General features: G+C 47.2%; 1 protein-coding gene across 2 annotated transcripts in view; it reads right to left on the reverse strand.

Annotated features, from left to right (window-relative positions):
- The window catches only part of LOC126529066 (acetylcholinesterase-like), a 36,106-nt gene extending 22,810 nt beyond the window's left edge, over positions 1-13,296 (reverse strand). For both annotated transcript variants that reach the window (XM_055069588.2, XM_055069587.2), the window contains exons 1-4: positions 13,080-13,296; positions 10,570-10,709; positions 9,288-9,434; positions 1,898-2,040 (exon numbers count right to left, since the gene is read on the reverse strand). In XM_055069588.2, coding sequence (XP_054925563.2) covers positions 1,898-2,040; positions 9,288-9,434; positions 10,570-10,709; positions 13,080-13,089 — 440 coding nt within the window. In that variant the 5' untranslated portion in view covers positions 13,090-13,296. The remainder of the gene's footprint in view (positions 1-1,897; positions 2,041-9,287; positions 9,435-10,569; positions 10,710-13,079) is intronic.
- Positions 13,297-13,540: the final 244 nt, after the last annotated feature.

Below are 13,540 nucleotides of genomic sequence, written 5' to 3' on the forward strand. Positions count from 1 at the left end.
TCATGGCATGGGATAAACAAGTCCATGCGAAGCCAGAGCCCGCGGAAGCGACCATAACGCCACCATGGGAAGCACCACTGGGCATACGGAGGCAACAACGCCCTATCGCCAGACGAAACGCGGAAGCTAGAAAAATATTTGAAAAGAGATTGGGATTAAGCACGCCGCAGCACACCACTGGCATCTACACGGACGCTGCAATCACAAACGACATAGCAAGCATGGCCTGGGTTAGCACATCTGCACCCCAACACAATGGCTATCACACATGTCAGCTTCCTGGAGGTGCAACCTTGCACGCTGAGGTCTTAGCTATATGGGGAGCGGTCAACACCATTCCCATTGACATGGGAGGCATTGTAGAGCAGAGTGTGCGAAATAATTATCGGATCCTTACTGATTCGTACGAAGCAGTGGCCGAATTAACGGGGCCTACGACAGATGATGCGGTGGCCAACGACACCAGAAAAAAGCTAAAGAGAATACAGGACAATGGGACAAATGTTGAAATCCTATGGACACCGGGGCACACCGGCACGGATGGGGGAAACGCAGCCGCTCACGCAGCTGCCGCGCAAGCGGGTGGGCTTGATTACGCGTACAGCTCCCCACACTCCATTTCCTCGCCAAACCCCGCGGACCAAAATCCATACCTAAAGATATTGGCCGCAGGCTCTCCTAGCAGAGCACTGATGCATTACATTCGTACTAAAATAAAAGCAGACAGTAAACGGAGATTATTAGAAGCTACACCAGTACATGTGTTTGACGACAAGGGCGGGCTTACCCGCACGGAGGAGGTTTTCTTGAATAAGGTTATGGCCAACGCTGCATACACACCACACATACTTGAGAAATGGCACCAACCCAGACAAGCTACGATTGCGAAGACTTACACCCGATGTACACATTGCCAGGAGTCATGCAGAGCAGACTTGCAACACCTCATTTGGAGCTGTGCAGCTTTTTCACAAGGGAGATCCAACATTCAGCATCTACTACACGGAGACATTAGAACACTAGGAATTGCACTACAAAGTAACCCTGAAACACAGAAAGCCATTGCGACGTACGGCAGACAAAGTGGCCTGTTTCGAGTAGTGTAGAAGGGGTCGATCAGCCCATTTGAGAGCGGCGGACCTGAACATGCACCTGAGCCTGCATAAAGCGGAAGATCCCAGACTGAGATGAAGAAGTGTTTCAGCCAACAGTCTGGGTACCCACATTCCCTTCCCTCCTACTCCCCATCAGCGGCCTAGAGCCGTCCCCTTCCTTAAAATAAAGGCTTTATTCATTCATTCATATTACGTGGCTGCCCATGAATACTGTTATTTTCGTCGTGATGATCCCCTCTCCCCCATGTTTTAATGCTCGGTAGAGACCCTTAATGGTAAATAAATAATGAGGTTGACTGATGTCGGATGGTTATACGGGTTTTATTATGCGAGTGAGAAGGGTGCATGGAGAAATTGTGACAGCATATTTTCATTGAAGAACACCTCAAGGAGGCTGTTTCACTGCCTCAGAAGGGCTCGATACTGATACAGTCCGACGCGGGATTCTAAGTGGTGCAGCAATTCGTAAAAACGAAAAAGAAGCCGAGACGAACAATGTATTTTAGAAATGACATCCATCACTTTTGCCATGAAGTGTGCCTGCACAATGTATTTTAGAAATGACATCCATCACTTTTGCCATGAAGTGTGCCTGCAGCACTGGTGCGCATGCGAAGTACGTAAACAATGGCGTAAACAATGTAAGCAATAAAGGGGTTAATCGTTAGTGTAACGAAGGGTACATATAGTATTCCTTCTCTTAATTACACTACGAGTAAGGTGCATACATAAACAAAACTAAACGTGCTAATCCTTTGGTACAGTGAAGCTCGTGGACATACCGGAGGTCTCTCTGGATAAGCGGTCTCTCGAAGGAGAACGCTCCCCCGTGGAAGTACACCATGACGTCAAGCTTCCGCGAGGTATTCATGGTTGGCGTCCACACGTTCAGGTAGAGGCAATCCTCCCTGCTGACAACGCCTTCCTGCGAGCAGGAGACGTTACGCGACAGGTGAGATTTGGTCATCGTGGAAGTGGTATACTGAGCGCGACAGGGTCGAATACGGCCACAATGCGAACGTTGTTTAGAGTTGCTTGGAAACTACCACATTTGGACGTTGAATAGAAAACCAAGAGAGAGAGAGAGGAAAATATATAGAGAGAGAAATAGAGAGAGAGAGACAGATAAAGTAAGGAGAGGAAATGTAGGGAGGCAGGGATAATCAAAGTGACGAGAAATGTAAGCGCAACTTTGGTCTGTTGGCGTCGTCGCAAAATGGTGCCCTTCGCAGGTGATCGGTGTTCTCACCTCCTATATGAACACAACAATCAAACCCCGGCCCTCAGTCCCCAGCAGCTGCGAAGCAACTGACCACGGCGGTGGTCAGACCTGCGACGCTGCAGAGGGTGCTAAGAATCTCTGGCTCCGGACAGGCCGCCATTGGAATATGAACCTGGCAACGTTTAACGCTAGAACGTTATCTAGTGAGGCGAGTCTAGCAGTGCTATTGGAGGAATTAGAGGGCAGTAAATGGGATATAATAGGGCTCAGTGAAGTTAGGAGGCCAAAAGAAGCATATACAGTGCTAAAAAGCGGGCACGTCCTGTGCTACCGGGGCTTAGCCGAGAGAAGAGAACTAGGAGTCGGATTCCTGATTAATAAGAACATGGCTGGTAACATACAGGAATTCTATAGCATTAACGAGAGGGTGGCATGTCTTGTTGTGAAACTTAATAAGAGGTACAAAATGAAGGTTGTACAGGTCTACGCCCCTACATCTGGTCATGATGACCAGGAAGTCGAAAGCTTCTATGAAGACGTGGAATCGGCGATGGGTAAAGTCAAAACAAAATACAGTATACTGATGGGCGATTTCAATGCCAGGGTAGGCAAGAAGCAGGCCGGAGACAAGTCAGTGGGGGAATATGGCATAGGCTCTAGGAATAGCAGAGGAGAGTTATTAGTAGAGTTTGCAGAACAGAATAATATGCGGATAATGAATACCTTTTTCCGCAAGCGGGTTAGCCGAAAGTGGACGTGGAGGAGCCCGAATGGTGAGACTAGAAATGAAATCGACTTCATACTCTGCGCGAACTCTGGCATCATACAAGATGTAGACGTGCTCGGCAAGGTACGCTGCAGTGACCATAGGATGATAAGAACTCGAATTAGCCTTGACTTGAGGAGGGAACGGAAGAAACTGGTACATAAGAAGCCAATCAATGAGTTAGCGGTAAGAGGGAAACTAGAGGAATTCCGGATCAAGCTACAGAACAGGTATTCGACTTTAACCCAGGAAGAGGACCATAGTGTTGAAGCAATGAACGACAATCTTATGGGCATCATTAAGGAGTGCGCAATAGAAGTCGGTGGTAACGCCGTTAAACAGGAAACCAGTAAGCTATCGCAGGAGACGAAAGATCTGATCAAGAAACGCCAATGTATGAAAGCCTCTAACCCTACAGCTAGAATAGAACTGGCAGAACTTTCTAAGTTATACAACAAGCGTAAGACAGCGGACATAAGGAACTATAATATGGATAGAATTGAACAGGCTCTCAGGAACGGAGGAAGCCTAAAAGCAGTGAAGAAGAAACTAGGAATAGGCAAGAATCAGATGTGTGCGTTAAGAGGAAGCTTTAGCTCGGGTGCTCCTATCTAAATACATGTAAAAGGAGAATTCGTTTTTCTCGGCAACCACTGCACCAAATTTGACGAGGTTTCTTGTTTTTAAAAGAAAAACTTAAAATCTAGTGACTGTTGGTTTCGAATTTTTGATTTAGGTCCTTAATTTTTTATTAAAGATTGACAAATATCGCAAATTTAAAGAAAAAGAAACTATCAAGTTTACAACTTTGTAACTCTAAAACGAAAAGCGATAATACAATTCTTTGAATTGCATCTAATAGTACATCTAAAGCGGACAAAATTGGTATGCTATACATGAATCTAAAAAAATTTAGTAACATGGAAATACAGCTTTTGCAGAACCTTTGTAAACAACGTAACAAATTCACGCAAAATATAAAATGACATATCAGATTTGTCCGCTTTCAATTGTCTAATGGATGCCGTTTACAAAGCCGCGATATCTGTTTTTGATGCAGAGTTATGAATTTGTAAACTTCGTTCTTCTATTTCTTTCGATATTCCAAATTTTTGAAAATTTTTTTCACAAAATCCAGGACCTAAATCGAAATTCCGCTTCCAACAGTCACTAGAATTTAACTTTCTCTCTCAAATGCAACAAACTTCATTAAAATCGGTGCAGGGGTTATCTCAGAAAAACGTTTTTGCGTTTTACATGTATTTGAATAGGCAACGTCGGAGTTGGGCCCGAGCTAAAGCTTCCTCTTAAGAGACAAAGCCCGAGCTAAAGCTTCCTCTTAAGAGACAAAGCCGGCAATATCGTTACTAATATGGATGAGACAGTTCAAGTGGCTGAAGAGTTTTATAGAGATTTATACAGTACCAGTAACACCCACGACGTTCCTCTAGAATAGTCTAGAGGAACTTGAAATCCCACAAGTAACAGCGGAAGAGATAAAGAACGCCTTGGGAGCTATGCAAAGGGGGAAGGCAGCTGGGGAAGATCAGGTAACAGCAGATTTGTTGAAGGATGGTGGGAACACTGTCCTAGAAAGATTGGCCGCCCTATATACACAATGCCTCATGACCTCGAACGTACCGAAATCTTGGAAGAACGCTAACATAATCCTAATCCATAAGAAAGGGGACGCCAAAGACTTGAAAAATTATAGACCGATCAGCTTACTGTCCGTTGCCTACAAAGTATTTACTAAGGTAATCGCAACTAGAATCAGGAATACCTTAGACTTCTGTCAACCAAAGGACCAGGCAGGATTCCGTAAAGGCTACTCAACAATAGACCGTATTCACACTATCAATCAGGTGATAGAGAAATGTGCGGAATATAACCAACCCTTATATATAGCCTTCATTGATTACGAAAAAGCATTTGATTCAGTCGAAACCTCAGCAGTCATGAAGGCACTACGGAATCAGGGTGTAGATGAGCCATATGTAAAGATACTGGAAGATATCTATAGCGGTTCCACAGCCACCGTAATCCTCCACAAAGAAAGCAACAAAATCCCAATAAAGAAAGGCGTCAGACAGGGAGATACGATATCTCCAATGCTATTCACAGCATGTTTACAGGAGGTATTCAGAGACCTGGAGTGGGAAGAATTGGGGATAAAAGTTGATGGAGAATACCTTAGCAACTTGCGATTCGCTGATGATATTGCCTTGCTTAGTAACTCAGGAGACCAATTGCAATGCATGCTCACTGACCTGGAGTAGCAAAGCAGAAGGGTGGGTCTGAAAATTAATCTGCAGAAAACTAAAGTATTGTTTAACAGTCTCGGAAGAGAACAGCAGTTTACGATAGGTAGCGAGGCACTGGAAGTGGTAAGGGAATACATCTCCTTAGGGCAGGTAGTGACCACGGATCCGGATCATGAGACTGAAATAACCAGAAGAATAAGAATGGGCTGGGGTGCGTTTGGCAGGCATTCTCAAATCTTGAACAGCAGGTTGCCACTATCCCTCAAGAGGAAAGTGTATAACAGCTGTGTCTTACCAGTACTCACCTACGGGGCAGAAACCTGGAGGCTTACGAAAAGGGTTCTGCTGAAATTGAGGACGACGCAACGAGCTATGGAAAGAAGAATGATAGGTGTAACGTTAAGGGATAAGAAAAGAGCAGATTGGGTGAGGGCACAAACGCGGGTAAATGACATCTTAGTTGAAATCAAGAAAAAGAAATGGGCATGGGCCGGACATGTAATGAGGAGGGAAGATAACCGATGGTCATTAGGGGTTACGGACTGGATTCCAAGGGAAGGGAAGCGTAGTAGGGGGCGGCAGAAAGTTAGGTGGGCGGATGACATTAAGACGTTTGCAGGGACAACATGGCCGCAATTAGTACATGGCCGGGGTAGTTGGAGAAGTATGGGAGAGGCCTTTGCCCTGCAGTGGGCGTAACTAGGCTGATGATGATGATGATGATGATGACGACTATAGAAAACAACAGTGCTTGGTGCTGTGTTGTGCGCAGTAAAGTTTCGCAGTGATGCCTCTCTTCTTTTTGTCCGAATCGTTCTGACAAAAGCATAATTATGCAAACACATTTGTGAACGCAAAAAAAGAGGTTGTTACTCTGTGATTATCGTGCAGAAGAACATGTAAAAAGTTGCGCACAAAAAGAGCAGAATTCCGTGCTTCTAGTCTTCACAAAAGAAAAAGATGTAGAGTTGAGTTAAAAATGTAAAAATAACAAATGAAACTCTACCCATCATTGCGTGTCTTTAATGTTGGGAATATTCAAGTGCTTTATTATGATACGATGAGCAACATCGATAAATCAAGTGCGCACGCATCGAGGCAGCCGTGCATGTGTGCAGGAGAGGTTCTTCGCGTCGGCCTCGAACGAACGAACGAACGAACGAACGAACGAACGAACGAACGAACGAACGAACGAACGAACGAACGAACGAACGAACGAACGAACGAACGAACGAACGAACGAACGAACGAACGAACGAACGAACGAACGAACGAACGAACGAACGAACGAACGAACGAACGAACGAACGAACGAACGAACGAACGAACGAACGAACGAACGAACGAACGAACGAACGAACGAACGAACGAACGAACGAACGAACGAACGAACGAACGAACGAACGAACGAACGAACGAACGAACGAACGAACGAACGAACGAACGAACGAACGAACGAACGAACGAACGAACGAACGAACGAACGAACGAACGAACGAACGAACGAACGAACGAACGAACGAACGAACGAACGAACGAACGAACGAACGAACGAACGAACGAACGAACGAACGAACGAACGAACGAACGAACGAACGAACGAACGAACGAACGAACGAACGAACGAACGAACGAACGAACGAACGAACGAACGAACGAACGAACGAACGAACGAACGAACGAACGAACGAACGAACGAACGAACGAACGAACGAACGAACGAACGAACGAACGAACGAACGAACGAACGAACGAACGAACGAACGAACGAACGAACGAACGAACGAACGAACGAACGAACGAACGAACGAACGAACGAACGAACGAACGAACGAACGAACGAACGAACGAACGAACGAACGAACGAACGAACGAACGAACGAACGAACGAACGAACGAACGAACGAACGAACGAACGAACGAACGAACGAACGAACGAACGAACGAACGAACGAACGAACGAACGAACGAACGAACGAACGAACGAACGAACGAACGAACGAACGAACGAACGAACGAACGAACGAACGAACGAACGAACGAACGAACGAACGAACGAACGAACGAACGAACGAACGAACGAACGAACGAACGAACGAACGAACGAACGAACGAACGAACGAACGAACGAACGAACGAACGAACGAACGAACGAACGAACGAACGAACGAACGAACGAACGAACGAACGAACGAACGAACGAACGAACGAACGAACGAACGAACGAACGAACGAACGAACGAACGAACGAACGAACGAACGAACGAACGAACGAACGAACGAACGAACGAACGAACGAACGAACGAACGAACGAACGAACGAACGAACGAACGAACGAACGAACGAACGAACGAACGAACGAACGAACGAACGAACGAACGAACGAACGAACGAACGAACGAACGAACGAACGAACGAACGAACGAACGAACGAACGAACGAACGAACGAACGAACGAACGAACGAACGAACGAACGAACGAACGAACGAACGAACGAACGAACGAACGAACGAACGAACGAACGAACGAACGAACGAACGAACGAACGAACGAACGAACGAACGAACGAACGAACGAACGAACGAACGAACGAACGAACGAACGAACGAACGAACGAACGAACGAACGAACGAACGAACGAACGAACGAACGAACGAACGAACGAACGAACGAACGAACGAACGAACGAACGAACGAACGAACGAACGAACGAACGAACGAACGAACGAACGAACGAACGAACGAACGAACGAACGAACGAACGAACGAACGAACGAACGAACGAACGAACGAACGAACGAACGAACGAACGAACGAACGAACGAACGAACGAACGAACGAACGAACGAACGAACGAACGAACGAACGAACGAACGAACGAACGAACGAACGAACGAACGAACGAACGAACGAACGAACGAACGAACGAACGAACGAACGAACGAACGAACGAACGAACGAACGAACGAACGAACGAACGAACGAACGAACGAACGAACGAACGAACGAACGAACGAACGAACGAACGAACGAACGAACGAACGAACGAACGAACGAACGAACGAACGAACGAACGAACGAACGAACGAACGAACGAACGAACGAACGAACGAACGAACGAACGAACGAACGAACGAACGAACGAACGAACGAACGAACGAACGAACGAACGAACGAACGAACGAACGAACGAACGAACGAACGAACGAACGAACGAACGAACGAACGAACGAACGAACGAACGAACGAACGAACGAACGAACGAACGAACGAACGAACGAACGAACGAACGAACGAACGAACGAACGAACGAACGAACGAACGAACGAACGAACGAACGAACGAACGAACGAACGAACGAACGAACGAACGAACGAACGAACGAACGAACGAACGAACGAACGAACGAACGAACGAACGAACGAACGAACGAACGAACGAACGAACGAACGAACGAACGAACGAACGAACGAACGAACGAACGAACGAACGAACGAACGAACGAACGAACGAACGAACGAACGAACGAACGAACGAACGAACGAACGAACGAACGAACGAACGAACGAACGAACGAACGAACGAACGAGCGAGCGAGCGAGCGAGCGAGCGAACGAGCGAGCGAGCGAACGAACGAACGAACGAACGAACGAACGAACCTATTGGTGGATTTGCAGCTATCTCCTGCCTACTACGTTAAACGAAACAAAAAAGGATTCGGTAATTAATTAAACATGGTGTTGTGTCGCGAGCCAAAGGATGCACATGTACGCGGTTAACACCCGCCTTGGCTTAAAAAGTCGAGTTTCACACCCAAACACACTCGTGGTTAACTCGGTGACTGCGAGCACTAGCTGCCACGACACTGGCATGATCAGGAGCCCAGTCACACAGGCATGCGCAAAGAAGCATGTGTACCTGTTTGCAGCGGGGTGGCATCTTCATGGCGGCACGCACATTCGTCCAGGGAGCGATAGGAACGGGCCTGCGGAACCGCAGTCGCCCCACTGGAGGCATGGCGAACGGAATGCCGAGGAAAAAGTAGATCGTCCTGTTCAAAACCACCTGCGCGCGACGTCGGACGACGAAAATGAAGAAACAGGAGTGTTTTCTAGGCACACAGAATATCTCGAAACGCGAAAATTATTGCGCCATCTCCGAGCCCAACTTTTTCACGTGACTATGTTCGCTTTTCCGTTTCGCTTGATGTTTTATTTGCAACGGGAACAAATACCGAACGTTTGTACTGATTTGTTAAATGACTTTTGTCCGAAGCCTCTTGCGTGTCATATGTGCCTCCGAGGTCTGTATTAGCGCCAAGCTTTAGTTGCAGTGCGTGTTACTGATACGTGTCATTGTCTGAAACCTTTTGTGCATCATGTGTACTTCGGAGATCAGCAATCAACAAACTGTTACTTGCGATGAGTCGTATCAGTGTTTGCGTTGGCTTGTGCCATCTTGTATGAATCATCTGGCGCGTCATGCCTGGTTCTTGGATGCTTAGTCACGCAAAATGTTGAGATCTCAGTTTGTGTTTTTTCCCGTGAAATGTTATTTCTCTGTAGTCTCTCGAGAGTTATATCGGTCGCGAGATGTCACGACAGAAAATTTTGACTTGCTGAAGGAAGTTATACTTGTTGTTTGCACCGATTCGTTTCATTGTCTGAAGCGTCTTGTGCGTCACGTGCTCAATGATGCGGGAAAATACGCAGGGAAAATCGAATTGGTAAAAAAAAAAGCACGAGCTATACTGCACGGCGAATGGTTGAAGACAGCGGCTGTAATTTGCAAAGTGCACACTAGATGGCAGCGCCATCTTGCATTTTTTCTTGCATTTCGCCACCACAGAAAAACGGGCGCCGGGGTTTCGAACGGAACTTGTGACCTCGTGCTTAGCGGCGCAGTGACACAGCCGCTAAGCCACGGCGGCTGATTCCGAGATAAAGCTTCCTCCTAAGCACTACTGCAGTCTTTGGGATTTTAGTTTTAACACGTACAGTCCGTAGACAACTCTTTGAGAAGGGAAAACGCTTTATTCGAAGACGGCAGAAAGTATATAGGCTGAGCGAAGCTCTAAGGAAGATGCGAAGAATATGCCCGGGGACGCAAGTAGAGGTCGATAACCAGTGAAAAGTTAACCAATTATTGGAATGCGACCGCACACTCAATAAATTTACGCGTCAAAGTTCAGACTCCTTACCTCGTGGAAGCCCTGCACAGGACCCAGCGTCGTGTTGACAATTTCTGTCCGGTTGATGGTTTTGCATTTTAGTGCCAGGACGGTGGGTACGGCGACTAAGGCCAGGATCCAAAACAGTACGCACAGGAGGGTTCGTTGACCTGTAAAAAACAAACAAACAAACAATTGCAGCAAATATAACGCACCTTCTCGGAATCTACATACAGCGAAGCTTTGTTCAAATGCACCAAGAGCGTAACAACGACAAGAAAAGAAAGCTGTGTTTGTTTCGCTCTTATTGCAATGCCAATGCAAGGTCACATCGAAGGCCCCTCGCCCACACCACATCGTTCACGTTACGAACTGTCCAAATTGCAGCCCCTTTCGCACCTGCTCGGGTGAGCGCGCATCCGTATCCGTGCTACACAGTGTGACGGCCGTGGCGATCACATCAAAGTGCTAGTTAGTGTCGGCGCGACAGAAGTATGCGTGTGGTCGGGGTCTAATGGTTACGGCATCGGGAAACTGTGCTAGGGGACCGAGGCTCGATACCATCGTAGGGCACAAAATTACTTTGGCTGCGAGCTCTTTGGCCAGACAGCAGTAGCACCCAGCAGCCACGCTCTGGAAAGTCCGGAGAGGGTCCACAAATAAAATTTCGCTTTCGTAAAAGTGGGGTGTGTGGTTTAGTTGTATCTGACGCCGGATCAAGGCTTGCTTGAAAGCTTAAGTTCTTCAACGTTTAGTCTAACATGAGAGTGGTTAGTAGAGGTTAAACGTTACCTTGCGTGCACCACTGATGTTTGTCTGCGTAGTACACAGCGCATAGGGAGAGGTGTTTGCTTAAGGCGTTGTTTTGCGCCATATCTCATAACCTCCGACAGGGATGAACATAGTCATTGCCTCACCCGGCTCATCGCATCGTGGCAGGAGTGTCAAACTTGAATTGGATTAAGGGGCTGTGCATGCTAAAGCCATAATCTTATTTGGAGCACGCCGTAGTGGCGGAGTGGTGGACTCCAGATTAATTTTGCCACCGTGATGTTCTTTAACGTCTCGCAAAATCTAAGTGCGCGTGCGTTTTCTATTTCGCCCCCATCGAAATGCGGCTGCCGCGGTCGGGATCAAATTCGCGACCTCTAGCAATGCCATAGCCGCTAAGCTACCGCGGCGGGCACAGAAGTGTGTATTTGACGGTCGACTGCTTCCGGTTTGTCGTCTGGGTCCTGCGGTGCGTTCTAATTAATGCGGTTCTGCTCCTGCATGCCCTCTGTAATTTGTCCGCTTGACATATTTGCGTTGTGTTTATTTTTCAGAAATAGCAGGAACGTACTATACCGTACCTTGAACTTAAGCTTATGCAGTTTCCCCGCAACCGCTGTCGTATAGTAGTGGGGTTTCCTTGCCTTCTCATGTCACCCCCCCCCCCCCCCCTTGTGTGGGAACTGCGTCTTCTCCTCCCTCTTCTCTACAGTTCTATCTACGTCTCCTCTGGACTCGCGCGTTAGTAGAAAGGGAAGCGCTGAAGTTTCCTCAGTGCTTTTGAAGTGGATCACGGATAATTACAGCTATCAAGAGGCTAATGTGGCCACGCCCGGACTTCTCCAGAGGGCATTGTGCACATTCGATGCGGTGGGGTCGAAACGAGTTTCTCGCGTCACCTTTCGTCTCTGACTCGCTCCTGCGATATATACACACGCTCTAAACTACCCCCCGACGTGGTGTGCCAGACAGCAGCAGCAGCAGCAGTGGGAAAGTGGAAGGAAGAGGCAAAGAAAGCTTCGCTTTAAAAGAAACTATCTGTTTGAGCGGAAGCAGTAAATAATTATTTCCCAATCCACAACGATTCCGAATAAACATTCCCCATGTGCACTTGAATAATGGTGCGTAAAACGCGTGGCCCTAACGACGCAAAGGTGGGGAGAAAATAATATTGCGGGATCTGCGAGCGCATTCGACTCTGCGCTCTACAAACACGTCCACTTCTGGCCAGCATGCTGTGGGATTGTCAGTGATGTCATCGTCATCTCGACGAGCGCAGGAGATTAGCGTTATAGGCGAGCGGGTGCCTGTTTAGAACGCTGGAGCGTGCCGTGCGCCGTTGCGCGGATCTCGGGGGCAACGCGACGGGATTTGCGTCATATCCTCTAACAACCATGGCCGCGCGTCGTCTGCTTGGGCGCCGGTTTAAAGGCTAGTAACGCGAACATTAGACATTAGCCTTGCGGCTTTGCCAATACGGCATCAATAGCGATTACTATACGTATGTTTATAATAAACAATTCATCGGATATAAAGCTTAGCTGCGGTTGGTCTATAAGAGGGCGTGTCGTCTAAGGTGCAACGAAAACTAATCGACAGAGTTCCAACAATCCAAACCGATCTCCGTGTTGCATTCCTATTGCTAGTGAAGATCCAAGCTGCGTGTTATAGGTAATTTTTTAATGGACATAATTTATGCCTGATGGGATCACGAACTTGTCCAAATAATTGCTTCTGCAATAATATAAAACAGAGCAGGCAACGCTTACCTCTGCCCATCCCGACTACTAAATCTTGCTTCTTCCTGCTATCTATGTTAACACCTCATCAAGGAACTGCCTCGAATTTCGATGCTTGTCGGCTGCACCCGGAGAGCTGTTTCGTCCCGTTACGGTCACATGGCGACCGACGCAGAATTTTGGCATGGCCGATTCGGCAGGCCTCCGAGTAGTCGCAGGCGACTACTCAGCAGCTAGTCTTCGTCAGGCGTCCATGTTGTTTTTTCGATTTACAACGCTGCGGATGGCCCTGTCGATGGCGACGAACATTCGGCAAAACAAACCACGTGCAATGCGAAGAGAATGAAAATTTAGGCTAGTTTGATTAGAACGAGTGTTATTCCGGTGATTACATGTGCTTTCCTTCGTTGAAATCAAATAACAAGTAGACGTATTCCTCGCATTCTAGAACATTTCTACAATCGATACTCCATCTGCACTCAAGACAGTGG

The sequence above is a fragment of the Dermacentor andersoni genome, chromosome 8 (genome assembly GCF_023375885.2).
Source record: "Dermacentor andersoni chromosome 8, qqDerAnde1_hic_scaffold, whole genome shotgun sequence".
Lineage (NCBI taxonomy): Eukaryota > Metazoa > Arthropoda > Arachnida > Ixodida > Ixodidae > Dermacentor > Dermacentor andersoni.